The following is a 22,049-nucleotide window of genomic DNA, read 5'->3' as shown; positions in this document are numbered from 1 at the left end:
CCATCACTACTGAGCCCATGCAGGGCAACTGCTGAAGCCCGTGCGCCTAAAGCCTGTGCCCCACAATGAAGAGGAGCCCCTGCTCGCTGCCACTGGAGAAAGCCCTTGTGCAGTAGCAAAGACCCAGTGCAGCCAAAATTAAATGAAATGAAATTGAAAAAAAAAAAAAAGAAGAGACACAAGGAAGGGGACAGAGGAAGGAGACAGAGCTGTAGTCCCAGTGGGAGGAGGTGAGCCCAGTGAAGAGAGGGAGGGAGGGTGGTGGGATCCACAAGGAGCCTGGCCAGAAGTGGGTGGGTCCAGTGTCCCGTGCAGCCAGGAGCAGTCTCTCCATTGTGTCTCTCTTTCCTGAGCCTGCCACTAAACTGGCAGTGAGAATCAGTCTGGGGAGGAAGCTTGTTAGGGGAAGCTCACTGCCTGAAACTGCCCACCCTGGCCAGGCACCATAGTAACCATTCGCATGAGTTATTTTATGACAGGAGGTCCTTGTAAGGAACGTGGAACTAATAAGCCACCACCAACCGGAAGAATTTGGAAAAGGTAAAAAAAAGACATCACATGTCCAGCCACCTCGCAGAATCCTTGCTGGCATCCACCTTGGCTGAGCAATGCACCACCAGGAAGGACTCTGAGTCAGAATCATTGGCCAAAGACAACCTGGAAATTAGTCTCATTAAAATGCAGAGGCATCAGAGATCAAATTGCCAACATCCGCTGGATCATGGAGAAAGCAAGAGTTCCAGAAAAACATCTATTTCTGCTTCATTGACTATGCCAAAGCCTTTGACTCTGTGGATCACAATAAACTGTGGAAAATTCTGAAAGAGATAGGAATACCAGACCACCTGACCTGCCTCTTGAGAAACCTGTATGCAGGTCAGGAAGCAACAGTTAGAACTTGACATGGAACAACAGACTGGTTCCAAATAGGAAAAGGAGTACATCAAGGTTGTATATTGTCACCGTGCTTATTTAACTTATATGCAGAGTTCATCATGAGGTGTTCATTGGAAGGACTGATGCTAAAGCTGAAACTCCAATACTTTGGCCACCTCATGCGACGAGTTGACTCACTGGAAAAGACTCTGATGCTGGGAGGGATTGGGGGCGGGAGGAGACGGGGATGTCAGAGAATGAGATGGCTGGATGGCATCACCGACTCGATGGACATGAGTTTGAGTGAACTCCGGGAGTTGGTGATGGACAGGGAGGCCTGGCGTGCTGGGATTCATGGGGTTGCAAAGAGTCGGATACGAATGAGCGACTGAACTGAACTGAACCATAAACCCCGAGACTGCGAGTCACACTGCAGAGCAGTTCTCCAGCATTCCCTTACCCTGCTGCTCTCCACCCGGGCGTCCTTTCCCAATAAAGTCTCTTACTTTGTCAGCACGTGTGTCTCCTCGGACAGTTTTTTCCAAATGTTAGACAAGAGCTCACTCTCAGGCCCTGGAAGGCATCCCTCTTCCTGCAACAATATGAGCTGAAGGCAATAGGGAGCCATGGCGGGTGTGTGAATAGGTGGGGGATAACATGAGATCTACCTATAGAAGCTCTATAGCTTCTGCTTCATCCATGCCCTATTTTTACTGGTGTATATTTTCTTCTGGAAATAAGATTTTAAGGATGAATGTGGACTGATCTGATTTACAACTTGTAAATCACTGTGAAAAGAAAAAGACCTCAAATTCTTTTGCAAAACATTTTATTCCCTGAGGATCTGGTCTCTGCAGTGAGATCCCCTTGCCATCATCCCAATCCCTGTGAAGCCCGTTCCAGACACCTGTTTGACGGTAGCAGGGCAGGGGGGTAGCAGTTCACTTGGATCTCCCCAATGGGAGAGACACACTGGGGTGGGGGCCAGTCTGAGAACTTAGGTGCCCCAAATACCTGAATATCCCCTTCTCTGGGCACAAAAGAGTGTGTATGCAGGACTTGGACCCAGTGAGAACCCATCTGGCCCCATTACTCTTCCCTGAAATCTTGGGGAGCACAGATGTGGGTGCTGGGCCCTGCCAGGGACGCCAGAAACTCTGAGATCCCATAGCCTGAGATAGATAGCTGCCTCCCTCCTCTGTTCAATGTTCCCACCATTAGAGCAATTGATGCCACAAGCAGGGAGGAGGCAGTCACATTCCCAGCCTCTCTGGCCCCTCCCACCATCTGAGGGGTCCAAGATCTGGGGAGCGATGGAGAACAGTAACCCTCTCTCCCCAGCTGAAAAATCCTTCTCCCTTCAGCTATGTGTGGACGCAGAAGTTCTCAACTGGTCTTGAACCATGGCCAGAACTTACCCACTACAGCAGGTTCATGACCAAGAAGCAGCTGGCCACTGCTTAGGGTTCAGCCCGTGATGAAAGTCAGGGCTAGGAGGTGGGACATTGAAAAGGAATGGATGTAGCAACAGTAGCTGGGACCTGAGCAGAAGTGCTTCTGCCCTTAGCAGCCATGGAAAGAGAGGGTCCTTCCAGCTGATAATCTAGGGAGGAAGATGGAACATGGTCTAGGCAGTACCAGGTAGGTTTTGAAGGATGTGTAGGAGTTTGCTGGCCAGATGATTCACTCATTGAGCCCTCCCTGGTACCCTCCTAGCTCTGCCTACTTAGGAGGACAAAGGTCTTGGCTTCCTGGATGGAAGCTGCTGCCCTTTCCATAGGGATGGAGATAGTAGCCTCAAGGCTGGGGGCATTGACCCCACCTCAGTAGACCTGTCTCTGCCTGCCACAGGTGAGGTTGGGCTGGCTCAGTGCGTCCCACATGAGCAGCATCTCGTAGGGCAGGAAGCGGTGCACCAGCAGCAGCTCTCGGTAGAAGCAGGGGTCAAAGGAGGACAGGCGGCTGGAAGGGGACTGAATGCCACCCGTGCGGATACCACTGTGTGAGGCGGGCTCCAGGCCCTCCTGCTTCAGGCACATGCCCAGGAAGACATCATCGATGGGGAAGAGGTCCAGGGCGCGGGAGGCGTTGCGCAGGGCGGTGGCCGTGAAGCGGGACAGCAGGAAGCCACCACCCCCGCAGTAGGGCGGGTAGTGTTCCTCCTCCATGACCACCTTTGGCACATAGTACTTGCTCCATGGAATCCGGATGGGGCCCACATTGTGGATCAGGTGGCCCACAAAGAGGTGGTGGTCAGGGTTGTGGCTCTGCAGGTAGGCGACCATATTGTCTGTGTGGGCAAAGACGTCATCATCCCCGTTGAGCAAAAAGCTGGCATTGGTGCACTGTGTCTTCTGCCACTGTAGGAAGAGCACCTGCAAGGGGGGGCGGTGGGTAGACAGGGCATGCGGGCTTGATGCCCGGGCCATCGCCTTTGGGTCCCTATGACCCCATTTATTGCTATTCTTTCTGACTCTGCCTTGTCAAGCACTGCCATCACAGAATTACCTGTATGATTCTTATACAACATCTACTTCCCCTAGCATGGCTCAGATGGTAAAGAATCTGCCTGCAATGCAGAGACCCAGGTTCAATCCCTGGGTCTGGAAGATCCCCTGGAGAAGTTAATGACTACTTACCTCAGTATCCTTGCCTGGAGAAATCCACGGACAGAGGAGCCTGGCAGGCTTCAGTCCATGGAGTTGCAAAGAGTCAGACATGACTGAACAACTAACACTTCAGTACTTCCCCCACCAGACTCTGGACTCCCCCTGGGTGGCAGCTGTGTCTCTCCTATATGCCATCAGCACCCAGGATGGAGTCAACACTTTGTAGACACTGGATTCATGTTTGTCAAGTTGACGTTCATCACTGGCTTTTATGTTTTGCATTAAGAACATGGCATATTAAGAGGCTCTGGGTCCTCTGCCCACCTTGGCTTTAGTTTTCATAACAACTATTGCTGCATGCCAGTGCTTGCCCTACCTTGAATCCTTAATACAATTTTAGGAAGCAGATGTGGTCTTCAACTCCATTTACAGATGAGAAAATAGAGGCTCTCCAGAGAAGGTGCCTTGAGTAAGGTCACACAACAGAGATGGTCTATTTTCCAAGGTCTTGAACCCAGACCTTTCTGTACTTACTATGAGAAGGAATCTGCACTGGGCCCCTTTCAACTTGGATCTCTATTCAGCTTGCTCCACCCTTCCCACCCCACAAGCTGGTTGGGTCCTTGGAGCCTTCAATTCCTCCTCTGAGCATGGGCAAGATAACCTACTTCTCATGGTTTCTCTTCATCAGAAAGGTCTTAGTTGAATACCTACTGCACAGACCTAAGCCTCAGGGGGAGCCAGACCAGAACAAAGAAACAAAATGTGCTCTGCTCAGTGTTTCCCACCATGTGAAGTCACTTCACTCGTGTCCAACTCTTTGCGACCCCATGGACTACAGCCCACCAGGCTCCTCGGTCCATGGGATTTCTCTGTCAAGAATACTGGACTGGGTTGCCATGCCCTCCTCCAAGGGATCTTCCTGACCCAGGGATCGAAGCCAGGTCTCTTGCATTTCCTGCATTGGCAAGCATGTTCTTTACCACTAGCTCCACCTGGGAAACCCTATCTGGCCAGGTACTTTATAATATCATCTCAGGGACTTCCCTGACGGTCCAGTCCCCGCCAGTCCCTGGCGGACTCAGAGCTTCCACTGCAGGGGGCGCAGGTTTGATCCCAGATGGAGGAAATTAAGATCCTGCATGCTGCACCACCAAATATATAAATAAAACCTCATGTAATCCTCACTGTGGCCCTCAGAGGAGAATGAGTTCAATTAATATCCCATTTCCTTGATGAGGAAACCGAGGCACAGAGAAGTGAATGGTCATCTAGGGCAAACAGCAAAGAAGACGTTTGAACCCAGGTCATCAAGGCTTGGACAGCCAGGCTTGCAAGCTCACACCACCCTGTCCTTTCTCCCTGCCTTTCCTGGATATAGAAGACTTCAGATCACTATGAGGATAGTAGAGGGGTGGGGTGAGAGGACTTCTGGTCTCCAGTACTCCTCAGAGAAGACGGTAGCAACTTTGGGCACGAAGGACAGGTGGCCCCAAGTAGGTGACACCCCTCCCCCGCCGCCGCCCCCCTCCCCGCGCCGCCCCCCCACCCCCAGGCAACCTGCTTGAGCGTGAGGTTGAAGAATGAGTCGTAGAAATCCCACTGCAGGATGTCCCGGTGCGTCCGCGCCTCCATGGCCAACAGCCGGTTGACCTTGCGCGCTTCCAGCGGGTTGGCGTCGGTGCCCACCAGGAAGAGGCGGCGCAGCTGGACGCCGAGCACCTGGCGCTCCCGGCCCCACGTGCGCCGCACCAGCTCCCGGCGCTCGTAATTGCTGGGCGAGGACTTGATCACTAACAGCAGGAAGACAGGGTCCGCACACTTGTCGGGCGGCACCTCCTGGAGCAACGCGAAGTCGCGGCAGTGTTTGTACAGCAGGAAGTCGCGGATGTGCTGCGGCTGCCCCGCGAAGTCCGGCAGGGACGCCGCGGAGGTGTTGGGCCGGCAGGGGGCGGGCGGCGGGCGCAAGGGCGGTGAGGGCCAGTCCCGGGCCTTGGGGGCGCGCGGCGGCTCCTTCAGGCGCGGGCAGGCGGGTGGTGAGCGGTGCAGACTGAAGAGGAGGAGGCTGAAGGTGGCTAGAAGCAGAGCCAGGCCCGTCTCTTTCCGCAGGGGACTGGAACACTTCATTGTGGTCCACCGGAGTTCCGGAGCGGTCCGAGGAGACCCCCGGACAGCTCCTGCAGACAGTAACACTCGCTGAAGCTGCCAGATGGGCCAAGCGCTTTTCCGGAGCTACCTGTGGACCCCAGCACCTGGTTGCAGCTTTACAGTTGCTCAAGTCGGTAAAATGCTGAAACTTACCCCCAGAGATTCCCCCGCCCCCCACCCCCTCCAGAACCCCATCTGGCTCTGACTGTTGCCCAGGGCCTACTGGGGATCAATATTTACAGAGAAAACAGGCATGGAGATGTCAAGGGGAGCCTCCCAGATTCAGTGTGCCCAGAATCCTTGACATCCAACCTGGACCTCTTTATGTTCCAGCCTCAGAGATGGCTCAGGAGCCTCCCAGAGAAAGAGACAGAGAACTCCCCTTTTAGTAGCTGAGAGCTGCTGGGATCCTTCCTGGTTCCCTTTTCACTTGCCCAGGAAACTCTGAGCTTCTGATATAGCCATCACTCATTCTGCATTTTGGTGGCAGGGCACCGTATGTGGGATCTTAGCTCCCCCACCAGGGATTGAACCTGCGCCCCAGTGTGGTGGAAGCACAGAGTCTTAACTCCTGGCCCACCAGGGAAGTCCCATGACTATTTTTAATGGTCCTGTGAGCTGAGCATGGGCTTTCCTGATGGCTCAGTTGGTAAGGAATTTCCTGCAATGCAGGAAACCCAGGTTGGATCCCTGGATCAGGGAGATCTCCTGGAGAAGGGAATGGCAATCCACTCCAGCATTCTTGCCTGGAGAATCCCATGGACAGTGGAGCCTGGTGGGCTATAGTTCATGGGGTCACAAAGAGTTAGACACGACTGAGGGACTAACACACACTGAGCTGAACATGGGCCCTGGCTCTTCACAGACCTCTCAGGCTCAGCATGTCTCAAACAATGTTATCTTCTTTGGCAAACTCCTGATCCTCCTTTAAAGCCCATCTCAAATGATCCATTCTCTGGGCTCAAATGATCCTTTCTCCAGGAAGCCCTCTTTGACCTCTCAGGAAGAGTCCTGGTTCCCTATTCACCACCTCTAGTCCCGTGGCCCTCTCTGGCTCAGTCACGGTCCCATGAGGGTGTCTGTGTCTAACTCTGATTTCTTAAGGCTGAGGGCTTCTTGAGGGTCCTGGCATTGCCCAGCATGAGGCAGACGCAGAGGGGAAGCAAGGAGTGTCTGAATGAATAATTTATGAATAAAAGTAAGTTCACTTAGTTCCTCTCTGGCAAACTCTTGTTCATCTGTCAAAACCCCTCTTCCAAGAAGATTTCCTTTCCCATATCTATGCAGAGCCCTTGGTATCCTGTTCAGATCCTTTCCCCAGGCTTCCCTGGACTCCCTTGATGTCCTTTTGTCTGAAAAGGTGGTGTCTGTGCTGTGTTCCAGCCCTAAATGTGACAATGAACAGCATGAAAATGCTAAATTAGATCCAAGGCAGGACCTACCGATCCATTAAACGCTTACTGGCTTATCTCAGAAAGGTGCCCCCTGGAGCCAAATTCCCGGGTTTCAATCCCAATTCCATCATTCTCTGGCTGTGTGCCCTTCATACCTAGGGCCTTAGTATCCTCAGCTATAAAGGGGACATGTGAGCAGTCCCCAAGTCACTGGGCTGTGCAGGTGTGAAGGGAGTTCCTGGCACCTGGTACTTAGTGGCCATTCGACCAGTGTTTGTTGAATGAATACGTGAACCTCAACACTTACCTCAGACTGCTTCAGGAAGCCCGTGCTGGTCTGGGGTCTCTGCGTTCTTTCCTTTGACACCTGAAACACCGTAGGGCAGTCAGCGGATTCTCCTAGGGCCCTCCAGCTCTAAGGAACTTCAGCCAGTTCTTCCCTAAGAGCAAGAGGAGAGTAGTTCCCCATTTGATCTAGAGCTACAAAAGGGTGCTGGTGCTGGAGACAGGGCTCCCTTCCCTGATCCACGAGGTCGTTTCCCCAGTGTGCCTGTCATCATCTCTGCACACTGCCTAGCCAAGGACTCTCTGACCAGGTGTGTCCCCAAGAAACGGCTCAGACTCCACTCTACAGGTTCTACTGTGTGACTTCAGGAAAGAAGCTCGACCTCTCTGAGCTTCAGCGTTTAATGGGAATTAACCCTATGTAAGAATTTAACTTATATGCAGAGTACGTCATGAGGAACGCTGGGCTGAAAGAAGCACAAGCTGGAATCAAGATTGTCGGGAGAAATATCAATAACTTCAGATATGCAGACGACACCACCCTTATGGCAGAAAGTGAAGAGGAACTAAAAAGTCTCTTGGTGAAAGTGAAAGAGGAGAGTGAAAAGGTTGGCTTGAAGCTCAACATTCAGAAAACAAAGATCATGGCATCTGGTCCCATCACTTCATGGGAAATAGATGGAAAAACAGTGGAAACAGTGTCAGACTTTATTTTTTTGGGCTCCAAAATCACTGCGGATGCTGATTGCAGCCATGAAATTAAAAGATGCTTACTCCTTGGAAGGAAAGTTATGACCAACCTAGACAGCATATTAAAAAACAGAGACATTACTTTGCCAACAAAGGTCCATCTATCTAGTCAAAGCTATGGTTTTTCCTGTGGTCATGTATGGATGTGAGAGTTGGACTGTGAAGAAAGCTGAGCGCCGAAGAATTGATGCTTTTGAACTGTGGTGCTGGAGAAGACTCTTGAGAGTCCCTTGGACTGCAAGGAGATCCAACCAGTCCATTCTAGAGGAGATCAATCCTGGGTGTTCATTGGAAGGACTGATGCTAAAGCTGAAACTCCCTCCAATACTTTGGCCACTTCATGTGACGAGTTGACTCACTGGAAAAGACTCTGATTCTGGGAAGGAATGGGGGCGGGAGGAGAAGGGGACGACAGAGAATGAGATGGCTGGATGGCATCACCAACTCGATGGGCATGAGTTTGAGTGAACTCCGGGAGTTGGTGGTGAACAGGGAGGCCTGCCGTGCTGTGATTCATGGGGTCACAAAGAGTCGGTCACGACTGAGCGACTGAACTGAACTGAACTGAAGAATGTGATTGGGATTTTAACCTCAAACATGCTGAGGATCTCAAAAATGGTCCTGCCTCAGGACTTCTGCACAGGCTGTTTCCTCTGCCTGATTCCCCAGATTTCCACACATTCCCTCCTTCACTCCCTCCTGTCTTTGCTCAAATGTCCCTGTCTCAGGAACATCATCTCACTGGCAGCCCTGATCCTCCACCTTAGCCCACGTTTTCTGTCTTCCACAGCACTTTTCATCTTCTGAAGTGAAGTGAAAGTTGCTCAGTGATGTCCCACTCTTTGCGAACCCATGGACTATATAGTCTGTGGGATTCTCCAGGCCAGAAAACTGGAGTGGTTTGCCATGCCCTCCTCCAGGGGATCTTCCCAACCCAGGGATCAAACCCAGGTCTCCTGCATTGCAGGCAGATTCTTTACCAGCTGAGCCACCCGGGAAGCCCAAGAATACTGGAGTGGGTAGCCTATCCCTTCTCCAGCAGTTCTTCCTGACTCAGGAATTGAAACAGGGTCTCCTGCATTGCAGGCGGATCCTTTGCCAGGTGAGCTACCAGGGAAGCCCCTTTCATCTCCTAAAATACATGATAAAACTTTAAAAAGGGACTGCTTTTCATCCATCCTCTCCATGAAATGTCTTGTTCACCATTTTATCCCCAGCCCCCAGAACTGTGCTTCACGCATAGTAGGTGTTCGGTAAATGAGTATTGAATGAAGGAACGAATGCTCAAATGCTGAAGATTCTGAAAAAATATTGACTCTTGGGACTTCCCTGGTGGGCCAGTGGCTAGGACTACTCGCTTCCACTGCAAAGTGCAAAGATTCAATCGCAGCTGGAGAACTAAGATCCTGGAAATCACACAGCATGGCCAAACATGCAAACATATATACAGACTCTCAGAATGACTTTATACATTCATTCAAGCCAGTATTTACTATGCTTCTCCTATGTGCCAGGCACCTCCTGGGAGCTGAGGACCCAGTGGTGAACAGGCATGGGATACCTCATCGTCTCTGCCACTCTGGGACCCATACTCTCCAGGGGGAATAAACACTAAATAAAAATATCAGTGAAATGACATGGGAGGAAATGGGGTGTGGTGTGTGTGGGGGCATGGATTTTGAGGTCTAGTTGACATTTAAGTGGGATGTGAATGGCACAGAGGAGCCAGCATGGCTGAGGTCGCTGTGTGTGTATGTGGGGGTGAGGTGGGGGGAGGGCAGGAGGATACCAGGGACGGCAACAGCAAGTGCAAAGGCCCAGAGGTGGGAATGAGTCAGTGGAGTCTGAGTAGCTAGAGACCCTGTCTGCTCATGGCACAGAGCCTGTCTTATTGCTGTGTGTCCCCGGCTTGGCTGCCAGCCTGAGAGGGGGTGGTTTCATCATCTGGACAGCAGGTCTTGAGACCTAAAAGGACATATCACAATCTTGTGAACTGACAAATGTGATGCAAGAATGAACAAATCCAAGGACATTTTCCTGAGTTGAAGAGGAGCCTGAGTTCAGAGTGGACCACAGGAAAGGAGTGTTTCAGGCAAACCTGGCAGATCCCCGAGCTCCAAGGATGGGGAAAAAAACTCAGGAGCTGCAGTAGAAAGCCCAAGTCACCAAAAGTCAGACGAGAGGTGTCACAATGTTCTCTTTGGCGACACTGGTGGCCAGAGACCCACAGATGCTGGAAGACATGGAACCCCAACTTCTAACTCAGACACCTTCATTCAGAGGGTGAATTCATTTACAGTCTAAATCAGTTTTCAAACAGGGATTATTCTGCTTCCAGGGGATACTTACTGGGCAACGTCTGGGGACATTTCTGGTTGTCATGATTGGGGGAGGGTAGAGATATGGGGCTGCTAATGGCATGAAGTGGGCGGGGGCCAGAGATGCTGCTTAAATGAACATCCTACAGGTCACAGGACAGCCCCCATGACAGAGAATGATACAGTCCCAAATGTCAACATTGTCAGGATTGAGAAATCCTGGTCTTATTTAAATAAACATAGAAATGGAATAGAAAATTGAAAAGGAGGAAGAAGTCAAAGAGAGGAATGAGAGCTGAACACAGAACCTTGATAGAGGTTTAGATAAATTCCCTGGATGGAGTATTTGAGATTTATTAGTGTTTATTTCTATTCAAATAGAAAATCAAACCTAAATGGCCATGGATCCCTTAGCTGGGAATGTGTTTAGTTCCCAAAACAAAAATAATTCAGCAAAATAGGAATATCTACAACTCAGTAGGCTTCCCTGGTGGCTCAGTGATAAAGAACCCACCTGCCAAGGCAGGAGAAACGGGTTAGATCCCTGGGTTGGGAAGATCCCCTGGAGAAGAAAATGGCAACCCACTCCAGTATTCTTGCCTGGGAAATTGCATGGACAGAGGAGCCTGACAGGTTACTGTCTATGGGGTCAAAAAGGAGTTGGACACAGCTTAGCCACTAAATAAGAACAACAGTCAAACCTGGGCATTGGGAAGGGGGAAGGGGTGAGAAGGGATAAAATGACTAAATGGCTCATATTACAGGGATCAGGGTGTCTGGGCAAAAGAGAACCTCTTGAGGGTGGTCATTTGGTTCTAATTAATTCCATTAATGCTTGTTCTTTTCCTTGCACTTTCTTTCTTGTTTATTTGTAAGGACTCTTTGCATATGAAACACTCACTCTGTTGGCTACCTGCATTCCTAACTTTTTCTTGCCAGATCTCTGCGTAAAATGGAGGGAGCTTACAGAGACTCCATCCTCCCAGTCTCTGTGAGTCTCCTGACTGGGATCTGAGAGTTCAAGTTGGGGGCAGGGGAGGGGATGGAGGTTCATTTCCCCTTCTCTCTACACTAGAACTCTATTAATGCACTTCAGTTCCCCTTCCCTTTTTCATCCACCAAGGTCACCCCCAATGCTAACTCGTGGCCTCTTGAAACTTCAAGCAGGACATATTTCCAAACTCACAACATCCCACATCCGGATTGACACAAAAAAGGATCCTTGGGGCCCCCTTTCAGTCAGGCTGACAGTGTTGGGGATTCAGTGATCCAGAATACCTTGTTGGGTGTCTCGGTGGGCGATACCCCAGGTGGTCCCCAATCTCCCCTTATAGGCCTTACTTTCTAAAGAGGGAATGACCTCACACCTGCCATGGGACAGACTGGGTCTCAGGGGCCCAGTGTTGCCAAGGATGCTGCAGCTATGCAGCAACTCTGGGACCTTTGTTGGTGGACTGGGTGGTTGGTGAGAAGTTCCTCTCAAGCCTGCTTTCAATTCTCTGACCCTCCATCCCACCCCAAAATTCTACTGTCTACCCTCTCCAGACTGGGAAGGACCAGACTTGTGGAAGCTGAAATAGCTGCTCACTCTGAAGTCTGTGGGGTCTGAATAACTCTAGGAGAATTCTCACCCTCACTTCATTGCTGGGGAAGTGCAGCTCAGAGAGTCATCTTAAGGTGGCCCAGTAGGTGACTTGCATTGCCACAGAAACCCACTTTGTTTCCAAGTTCTTCAGTCCTGAGAAGGGTGTTGTAGTCTCTTACCCCAAAGCACACATATGAAACATTCATTCATTCAACAAACAGATGTTGGAGGAACTGAGAAGCCTCAACCCTGGGCCTGGCCCTCCAGAAGCTCTCAGACTGGGGGAGACAAATCCAGACACCTGTGGTTTCAGGTCTGGGCCAGAAGAATGGATTGGGGTATTGAGGCTGAGCTTTTGAAGGATGCATAAGAGTTCACCAAGGGAGTTCAGATAGGAGGGTGAATGCAAAAGCGAGGAAGAGAAAGAAAACAAAGACTATTCAAGGAATCACGTGGTTTATTTTGTTGAAAAGCAGAATTTGGACAGGGGTTGATTTCTGAGGCTAAGAGGTGGGGTCAGACCCCATAAAGACCTTGAATGTCAAACTGAGTAGTGGGGTTCTTTCCTGGGGGTAAGGGAGAGCCATGAAAGGGGTGTGAGCAGAGAGGCCCGATTCCTTGTTGAAGGGTCCTCTTTGCTCAGAGTTGACCTTGGTGAGGCACTTCCTCTGGGGCATCTATTTCCTTGTTAGCATGTGGAAGTACTGAGAACACTCCTTGCCCTATAAACACACAATGGGTCACTTTCTATATTAAGTAGCAGAGGGCTTGGCATACGCTGACTATGCAGTGACAACCTCAGTGACCTTGGCTCATGGTTCTGGATCCTTTAATGCCCCCAGAAACCCTACTTACAGATGGGGATAATGAGGCTCAGCATAATGCAGGATTGGAATGCAGAATCCGGATGGGTGGGAACCCTGTAGTTCCCACCTAGACATCCTTCCAGAATCTGTCACAAGGAACCCCTGTGCTAAACATCTGCCATAGGACTGAGAACCTAGTGAGCAGGTGAGCCATGCTGGGGGGAGGGAGAAGGGAGCAGGGGGCGGGGGACTGGTGAGTGAATCTAGGAATAGGCAGTAATCCAGTTGTTTTACTTGTTGCACTGACTTATGGGCCACAGAGTATTTACTGTGTACCTAATATGCGCAAGGTGCTGGGGACACAGTCCTGCCCAAGTCATCACCTCTCTTATATCAGCACATGGGGTGGTTCTTTTAGTTGCAACCATGTTAAATGCTGTCAAAGACAAAGGGATCCGTGGCAGGGAAGGGACCTGACCAGCTTGGGGATGCCCTGAAGGATGAAGGGAAATCACGTGGGCAGAGCCCTGGGAGAAGGGCATTCTAGGCAGAGGGCACAGCAAGTGCCAAGGCCCTGAGGTAGGCACAACTTTAGGTTGCTGAAGGGGGAGGCAGGAGGTGGTGTGGCTGAAGCTGAGGAGGAGGGAGACAAAGGCAGGGGGAGGAGAAGGAAATGGGGCACATCAGGAAAGAGCAGGCCAGGGAGGGTGTGTGAGCAGGGGAGGGAGGAGACTGAGTTATGCTCTGAAGATGTTCCCTGTGGCTGCCGAGGGGGAAGTGCAGTCAGGGCCTGAGTTAGAGGTCAGGGCAGCATGAGTTTGGGGACCTGGATAGGAGCTGACTGGCGGGGTACAGGGGTATGAGTGAGTTCAGCAAATAGGATGAAGGGAGTAATCAAAATTTAGAACCTGAGTCTTTCCTGGAGGTGTAGTGGTTCAGAGGCTGCTTCCACTGCAGGGGGTATGGGTTCAATCTCTGGTCAGGGAATTAAGATCCTGTATGCAGCTCAGCATAGCCAAAAAAAACACAAAAACAAATTGAAACCTGGATGTGGGGGAAAGAGAAGGATGGACCAGGCAGAAGAAAATGTGAGATGTCTCTGGGCCTTTCACAGGGGATGTTATGGGGCAGCAGGTGACCCAGGCGCAGTGTCTGGGCAAGAGCCTTTGGTACACAATGGCAGGTAAACCAGGAAGACCCATCAGGTATTTGATGGATCAGTCTATTGCTTGCACTTGGCAGGGCCTCCTCCCTCTAGCTCACAGTGCTACTCTGTAGAGTGACAGCTGGGATGTCCAGGCTGACTCTCCAAGCCCAACACCCAACCCCCCACCGCAATACCCGCCAGTCCTGCTGGAGGCTGTTTGCCGTCTAGGCACCACCTTCCATCACCCAGAGCCTGCTTCTTCCACTGCACACAGCAAAGCCTGTTTCCACTGACTGAGACCCATAAGCCTCTGCCTCTTGCTGTTCAGTCGCTCAGCCGTGTCTAGATCTTTGTGACCCCATGGACCGCAGCACACCAGGGTTCCCTGTCCTTCACCATCTCCGGGAGTTTGCTCAAATTCACATCCACTGAATCGATAATGCTCCCTGGCTTGGGTGCTCTCAATCCCCTTCTCCCCCCGCCCCATGACCTCTTTCCTCTCTCCTCCACTCCAGGCACACACAACTCCTGGTGGCTCAGACAGTAAAGAATCTGCCTGCATTGTGGGAGACCGAGGTTCGATCCCTGAGTTGGGAAGATCCCCTGGAGGAGGGCATGGCAACCCACTCCAGTATTCTTGCCTGGAGAATCCCATGGACAGAGGAGCCTAGTGGGCTACAGTCCATGGGGTCGCAGAGTCGGACGCGACTGAGCGACAGCACACACCACTCAAACACCCAGGCCTGACCCTGCCACAGGGCCTTTGCACCTTCCACTTCAGACGCCCTTCCCTCCTGCTCTTCCTTGTGGTTCTCCTTTGTCTTTAGGCCTCCGTCCAACATTATCTCCTTAGAGAGGCCCCGGCCTCCCAACTAAACCACCCCACCTCGGCTCTACTTTCCTCCGCTGCTCTCACCACCACTGCAGAAATCTACTCGCTTCTTTCCTGTTTATTTCCCCAGAAACATGGAGTCCCAGAAATGGGGCCCAGCATCTTGTCACTCACAGCTCAGTCCCCAGGTGACACTTGCTGCTGTTTGTTGTACGGGCAAAAATACTAATGATAATTCATGTATTGGCTATTTCCTTGTGTGTCATTTCAGCCTAACCCCATGGCAGACAACAGCTGTTGCCATTCCCTACTCAGGACCCTAGAGGATGCAGGTGATTCAGTCCTGGTAAATCAGCAAGCCCAACCGTGGAGCCAAGGGGGCAGGACCAAGAAGCACTGAATATCCCTGACTCCTCCTTAATATGTGAAAGGGCCAAATATTCCTGGCACTGAAATATATTCACAATGTATTTAATGAGCTGCTGCTGCTGCTGCTAAGTCGCTTCAGTCGTGTTAATGAGCAAGAAGTGCTAAATATGAATGACCCACTAACTATACAGAAGACACTCAGCATTTATAATACATGAAATAGTTATAAGGCAACAATTAATAGTTGCAAGGTATATTTGTGATGCATTAATTAATATGCATATTATCACAATCGTATTCAACTGTTTGCGACCTCAAGGACTGCAGCCCATCAGGCTCCTCTGTCCATGGGATTCTCCAGGCAAGAATACTGGAGTGGGCTGCCATTTCCTTCTCCAGGTGATCTTTCCTACCCAGGGATCAAACCTGGGTCTTCTACATTGCCAGTGGGTTCTTTACCAACTGAGCCACCAGGGAAACCCTAATGAATATGCATATTATCATAATGAATATGATATGGACCAGCCACTAAACAGCCCCAAGGCACCAAGAAGACATGCTCACTGAACAGTTTTGATTCATTGCATATATATACACAGTACTTCCTGTTAATAACTCATTGAATGTTCATGAGACACTAGATGTGCAGAAGAGGCCAATCACTCAGCAGAATTAATTAGGAACCCCCGCTGGTGAAAGGTTGTTGTTGAACCACGGAAAGAGGCCGGGATTCTTGGCCTCCAGAGGAGAAGAATTTAATCCTGGGCCAGAGACAAGGCTTAATCGCTCAGAGCTTTTGTGTAATAATAAAGTTTTATTAAAGTATAAAGAAGCACAAGCTGGAATCAAGATTGCTGGGAGAAATATCAATAACCTCAGATATGCAGATGACACTACTCTTATGGCAGAAAGTGAAGAGGAACTCAAAAGCCTCTTGATGAAAGTGAAAGAGGAGAGTGAAAAGGTTGGCTTGAAGCTCAACATTCAGAAAACAAAGATCATGGCATCTGGTCCCATCACTTCATGGGAAATAAATGGGGAAACAGTGGAAACAGTGTCAGACTTTATTTTTGGGGGCTCCAAAATCACTGCAGATGGTGATTGCAGCCATGAAATTAAAAGACGCTTACTCCTTGGAAGGAAAGTTATGACCAACCTTGATAGTATATTAAAAAGCAGAGACATTACTTTGCCAACCAAGGTCCGTCTAGTCAAGGCTATGGTTTTTCCCTTGGTCATGTATGGATGTGAGAGTTGGACTGTGAAGAAAGCTGATCGCCGAAGAATTGATGCTTTTGAACTGTGGTGTTGGAGAAGACTCTTGAGAGTCCCTTGTACCGCAAGGAGATCCAACCAGTCCATTCTAAAGGAGATCAATCCCTTGTACTGCAAGGAGATCCAACCAGTCCATTCTAAAGGAGATCAATCCTGGGTGTTCATTGGAAGGACTAATGCTAAAGCTGAAACTCCAATACTTTGGCCACCTCATGCGACGAGTTGACTCACTGGAAAAGACTCTGATGCTGGGAAAGGTTGGGGGCGGGAGGAGAAGGGGACGACCGAGAATGAGATGGCTGGATGGCATCACTGACTCTGTGGACATGAGTTTGAGTGAACTCCGGGAGTTGGTGATGGACAGGGAGGCCTGGCATGCTGTGATTCATGGGGTCGCGGAGAGTCAGACACGACTGAGCGACTGAACTGAACTGAACTGAAAGTATAAAGGAGATAGAGAAAGCTTCTGACATAGGCATCAGAAGGGGGCAGAAAGAGTACCCCGCCCCGCTAGTCTTCAGCTGGATGTTATACACTCACTAGCAGTCTGTTAATAAAAGAAAAGAATGTCTTAAAACTCAGAATGGCACCAGGCCCCTCATCCATAAGATGCACTTTGGAATAATCTTGGCACCAGACCAGTCATCCTGCGCCATGAAACGATTGACTTGAATCTTGTAGAAGGGCAGATTACCATACAAATAGTTTCCTTTACATAGATTAGGGGAACAATGTCTGAGTATAACATACTGGTTTGTCAAGTAGGTTCTGAGCCATTAGGTGGAAGCAACTTGAAGACAGAGTTTGGGGTAAATGCAAAGTACATTAACATAGCTTAAGACAAACATTTCCAAAAGAAAAAGGCATCGGTTAACTCAAGGTTGAGAATAGTTAACTTCAGGTGAAACCAGGTGTCATTCTGGCAACACAGTATTTCAAGAGAAACCTCCTTTTAAATTTGTAGAGAGAAGGGGAAAATACTGCTAGTTGGTTTCCTCCTGCCGCTTAAGAGAGAGAGAAATGTCTGACACTTGCAGCCTATTTCCTCCATTTGGAGACCCTGGCCTTCCTGCCTGTTACTCTCACTGGCAACAGTGCTCTAGTCCCCCATCCTCTGTCTACACCCACAAGTGACAGCCAAGGTCTGGCAAGGTCTGGACACCTCTATTCTCACCTTGTTCTTGTCACCATCCCTTGGGAGGCCAGGAAGACAGAGAGGCTGAGACACGCATGCTTAGTCACTCAGTCGTGTCCGATTCTTTGCCACCCCATGGACTGTGGCCCGCCAGGCTCCTCTGTCCATGAAGATTCTCCAGGTAAGAATACTGGAGTGGGTAGCCATGCCCTCCTCCAGGGGATCTTCCCAACCCGGTATTTGAAACCAGGTATCCCACACTGCAGGCAGAACCTTTACCATCTGAGCCACCAGCGAAGCCCTGAGACATGCGGGGAAGTGAGAATGCCACACAATCCAGGCTAGCATCCTTGGGGGTCTTGGCCAACCCCGCATCGCTACCCGGCACTATTTCACAGATGGTGAGGGCATGCCTGATGCCAACTTGGAGGTCACATCAAGGTGATTTCCCACACGAGACTCCCAATTTCCAGATGAGAGAACTGAGGTTTGAAGACAGTGAATCCTGGGTCCTTCTCCAGACCTGTCAGACACACAGCCACCAGTCCCACTTCCTACCCTCCAGTTCCAGGGTGCTCCCAAACAGCCCAGTCCCTGGGGCTCAGTTTTTAAGCCAGGAACATGAGGGCTCATTCCCCCCTCACCCAGCAGCTGTGAGGATCAAGAAAGCGGATGCTTCTGAAGCTGCCATGGTGGCCCCTGGGGGTAGAAAAGCCCAACCCAGCTGCTACTGGCCATCGGCAGACTTGGGGCAAGTAGCTGTCCCTTCCCACTCCAGGCCTCAGCATCCCCTCTCCAAAGCTGCCTGGTGTCAGCTGATCACTCACAGGTTACCCTCAGCACGTGCTAAATATCAGCCACTGGGGCTTCCCTTGCTCCTCCTCTCCTCACCGACCCTCAGCATGGCATCTGCATGGGGATGGGGACCTGAAACATTCTGGGGTGACAGGAAAACCCCCGAGCCCTGGGAGAGGCTAGAGGACCAAGCGGTGACTTTTCCTCCAAGTCACACACACATTTATGAAGTGCCAACAGTAACAATATTAGTAGCAGCACCAGCTATTGATATGACTTGCACACTGGTTAGCGCTCTGAGTTGATCATCCAGTGTATACCACTCACTACTCTAGGTTCTGAGTGCCCAGCCAAGTCAAGGGAGACAAACCACTGCTATCGGGGAGGCGACAGGCTAATAGGGGACAGAAGTAGCGAATGAGACAATTTTCCAGAAAAGGGCAAGTTCTGGGGAGAAAAGCAAAAGCCCAAGGATGGGAGTTGGGGGTGCTTGCAGGAAAGGGTATGAATCATACCTTGGATGGGCCTCTGTAGCTCTCAGTGAGCCTCCAAGGAGGTCCCAGGTCCCAATTCCTAGGGGGTGGGGGTGGGGGTCAGGTGGGCACAGAGAGGGCACCCACCTACCAGAGGCCGGGCTGCTGGGATTTGAACAGTGACCACCTGGACCTGTAGGTGACCCCTCACTGGTTCGTACCAGTTTAGCCTTCCAGCAATGATAGGCTGGTCCCTTTTTACAAGAACCATGGGTTGCTTTTGTAAACAGGAATAAAAAGGAGCGAAAGCCCAGTAAAGATAATTTCTAAGAATGGCTCATTATGAGCTGACATTGCTTACCAGGTGTATGAGTGGGTTTTATGCAAATATACGCCCAACATTCACTCTGGTGAACTCCTGGGTGTGGAAGAAAGGGTGGGAGGGGGCCGGGCGGCACATGCCCTTTAGACCCTTGAGTCCTGTTTCCAGGTCCCAGGGCTCCTAATGGATGACTCATTGAATGAGCTGGCCCTCACCTACTGCACAAACTGGGATGAGTCCAGGAAGGATTCTGAGGCTGGACAGAGGTCCCTGATTAAATGCCAGCCCTGCCCTCAGTGAGTCACAAAGGGCATCTCTGGGCTCATTTCTTCAATGGGGAAACTGAGGCTGGGGGAGGCAGGCCACGTGTCGCGGATCAAGGCTTCAACTCTTCCCATGATCCAGGGCTGATGTGGAAATTGAACCCCTGGGAACCTTCTGAAGGACCCCCAAACTGAGTCAGGGCCTTTTCCAGGCCTTGTTAATTTCTCGCATCCAACGATGAATAAATGTCATGAATGAGAACATAATCAAAGATAGAGTTAACATGCCAGGTCTTGCAGGCAGCCTTTCCACCTACACTTGTGCTGGGGTAGGGCTATGTTAGCCTCATTTTGTTTGCGAGGGGAACTGAAACACAGAGAGGTCAAGGAACTCATTCAAGGGAGGTTAAGTGGTAGCCCAATCCCTGCCTTTAACTACCACCTGGTGGAATCTCCTTTAGTTTGTGATATTGGTAGTGAGTTTCCCTATCATGGGGGTCAATCAAGCTGAACCAGATTCCCATCGGGTGGAGGGACCATGGTGTGCATCCTCCTGGGGTCATGGGGGTTGGAGGGCAAGCTATTGTCCCACTCTGAGCCTCAGAGGCCATTGGCAGGAAGAGAAGACTCAGTGACACCTTATCTCCTCCCCTTGGGCTATCCCAGCCCAGCCCTAGGGTCCCTGGGCCAAGCCGGCTTGTCTGGATTCCCCAAGCTCTGGCTTGGAGGAGAGAAGCTCCAAGGCCCCTCTTCAGAGGTGTGTGGCCCCTCCCCAACACCCAGAGGATCAGTCTTCACACTCTGTTGTTAGGGATCAGTCTTCACATTCTGGGGTGAGGGAGAGGGGAAGGGAGGGTGGCTGGGCTGGGCTGTGCAAACATGAGCTGCTCACACTGGCAGCTAGAGGTGGGGGCCCAGTGGCCAGACGCAGGGGCCACACTTCTTCCTCTGGACTCCTCAGACCTGTCTGGCGTGGTGGTTACCTGGGAAGGCAGCTATACTCACCATTACACCACCAATGCTGGTGGCCACCTTGGGAACAGAGAGGGCTGTGGGAGAAAGCTGGGGCCCCAGTTTGAAGTGTGTGGCTAGTCGCTCAGCTGTGTCCGACTCTTTGCGACCCCATGGACTGTAGCCCACTAGACTCCTCTGTCCATGGGATTCTCCAGCCAAGAATACTGGAGTGTGTAGCCATTCCCTTCTCCAGGGTATCTTCCCGACCCACGGATCAAAACAAGTCTCCTACATTGCAGGTGGATTCTTCACCATCTGAGACACCAGGTGAAGCCCATGTGGCCCCAGGGCCAGTCTCAAATCCAGCAAACTTCCCCTGGGTCCTGAATTCCAGATTTGGACAAGGAGGCCCCGGCCTAAGGGATAGGGGATAAGAGTAGGGGTAGGGAGAGGGGTCAGGAGAGGTCGGGGTAAAAGGTTGAACAGGTAGGTCCTCAGTTTCTCCATCTGAAAAGTGGCCATAAAAAAAAAAATCTGGCCCAGAGGGAAAGTTGGTGGAGAAGCCATAAAGATGGCTAATGATGCAATATAATAATTATAATTACAAATATACTCATGGGATGGCTGGCTTTCTGTGACCCCACGGTTTGGCTGTTGCACTTATTTCACCTTCACCACAGTTCCACATCATGAGCCCCACTTGACATACAGGGAAGCCAAGGATCAGAGACACACAGTCACTTGCTTGAGGTCTTTCAGTGGCCAGAAGCGCCCTCACCATAAAAACATTATTTATGCAGGCTAACCGCTCAGGCATCCTCGTGGAAGCTGGGTCATTTTGCTGCCCCACAGAGGGGACACTGAGGTGCATTCAGAGAGCAGGAGCAACCAGAAGCAAGCTATATAGCCGGGCACTGGCTGAGCCGGGACCTGAATGAGGACCTGAATGAATCCCCAAGGCAACTGTGAGCTGGGGTCCCGCGCGGGACCCTGGTGCAGCGCCTGGCAAGGCTGTTGCTGTTCCTGCCCAGACCCTCCCAATCAGCGTGTAACAATCTCAACAATAACGATAACAGAAATAGTAATGGCCAGCGTGTACAAAGCGCACTCCACTCTTCGTTCGGTTCCCACTCTATCCTAGGAGGAAGGCGGGAGGCGGGGGTCCAGGGTGGTTTCACGGTGTGCACCACGGCTGCAACGGGACAGTTACAGGATCAGGGGCCTCGGTGTCCCCCCATTCCCCAGGCGTGAGTGAGGCTTCCTTCGGGGCCAGGGCTGAGTCGGCCGTGGGACGCAGGCGACTACTACTGCCGATGGGCGAGGGCAACAGGGTTTTTGAGACCCGGGGCTCCAGGATCTCCCCGCATGGGATCGCAAGTGTTGGTCACGACTTAGCAGCTAAACCACCACCACACTTCAGAGTACACGCAGCGGGATACCCCGACCCCAGGGACCAGTCCAGGTTTCCCTAGAGCCCCGACTCCGCCCCTCCACCAGAGTTCCACTAGATCCTCAGGGGCCCCAGTACTTACCCTCAGACAACCGTCCAGCCGCCGACCCCTTATTCTGCTCCGGAACAGGAGGAAGAGTTTCACTTAAGCGCGAGGCCCCGCCCTTCCAGGCTTCACGCCTTTCTGCCGGTCTCCCGCGCTACCCCCCACCCCAGCTGAGCCGCTTTCCTGGAGGGCAGGGTCGAAGTTTTCCAGCCGGCCC

The 22,049-nt window shown here is 51.2% G+C and overlaps 1 protein-coding gene across 4 annotated transcripts; it reads right to left on the bottom strand.

Moving 5' to 3' along the window:
- Positions 1–1,682: 1,682 nt before the first annotated feature.
- On the bottom strand, positions 1,683–22,033 carry B3GNT3 (UDP-GlcNAc:betaGal beta-1,3-N-acetylglucosaminyltransferase 3). Of its 4 annotated transcripts, none has more exons than XM_055431038.2 (4): positions 21,869–22,033; positions 7,335–7,467; positions 5,046–5,721; positions 1,683–3,251 (listed from the first exon to the last, which is right to left on the bottom strand). In XM_055431038.2, exons 3-4 carry the CDS (start codon positions 5,610–5,612, stop codon positions 2,700–2,702), a joined length of 1,119 nt encoding a protein of 372 aa, XP_055287013.1. In that variant the 5' UTR covers positions 5,613–5,721; positions 7,335–7,467; positions 21,869–22,033; the 3' UTR covers positions 1,683–2,699. The 4 variants fall into 4 exon arrangements, with proteins under 4 accessions (XP_055287013.1, XP_055287015.1, XP_055287014.1 ...); XM_055431040.2 differs by having other exon boundaries at positions 5,046–5,662; XM_055431039.2 differs by having other exon boundaries at positions 7,335–7,394.
- Between the last annotated feature and the right edge of the window lie 16 nt (positions 22,034–22,049).

Source organism: Moschus berezovskii, chromosome 8 (genome assembly GCF_049115385.1).
Source record: "Moschus berezovskii isolate FMDL1 chromosome 8, NW_MosBer_1.0, whole genome shotgun sequence".
Classification (NCBI taxonomy): Eukaryota; Metazoa; Chordata; class Mammalia; order Artiodactyla; family Moschidae; genus Moschus; species Moschus berezovskii.
This window is presented reverse-complemented; position numbering and strand designations above follow the sequence as displayed.

Bases quoted from the DNA above. Each gene is read 5' to 3' on its own strand.
- B3GNT3 (XM_055431038.2), bottom strand. From the start codon at position 5,612: ATGAAGTGTTCCAGTCCCCTGCGGAAAGAGACGGGCCTGGCTCTGCTT. The intron at 3,252-5,045 runs GTTGCCTGGGGG...CCCCCCTTGCAG, and splicing joins TCAACCTCACGCTCAAGCAG to GTGCTCTTCCTACAGTGGCA.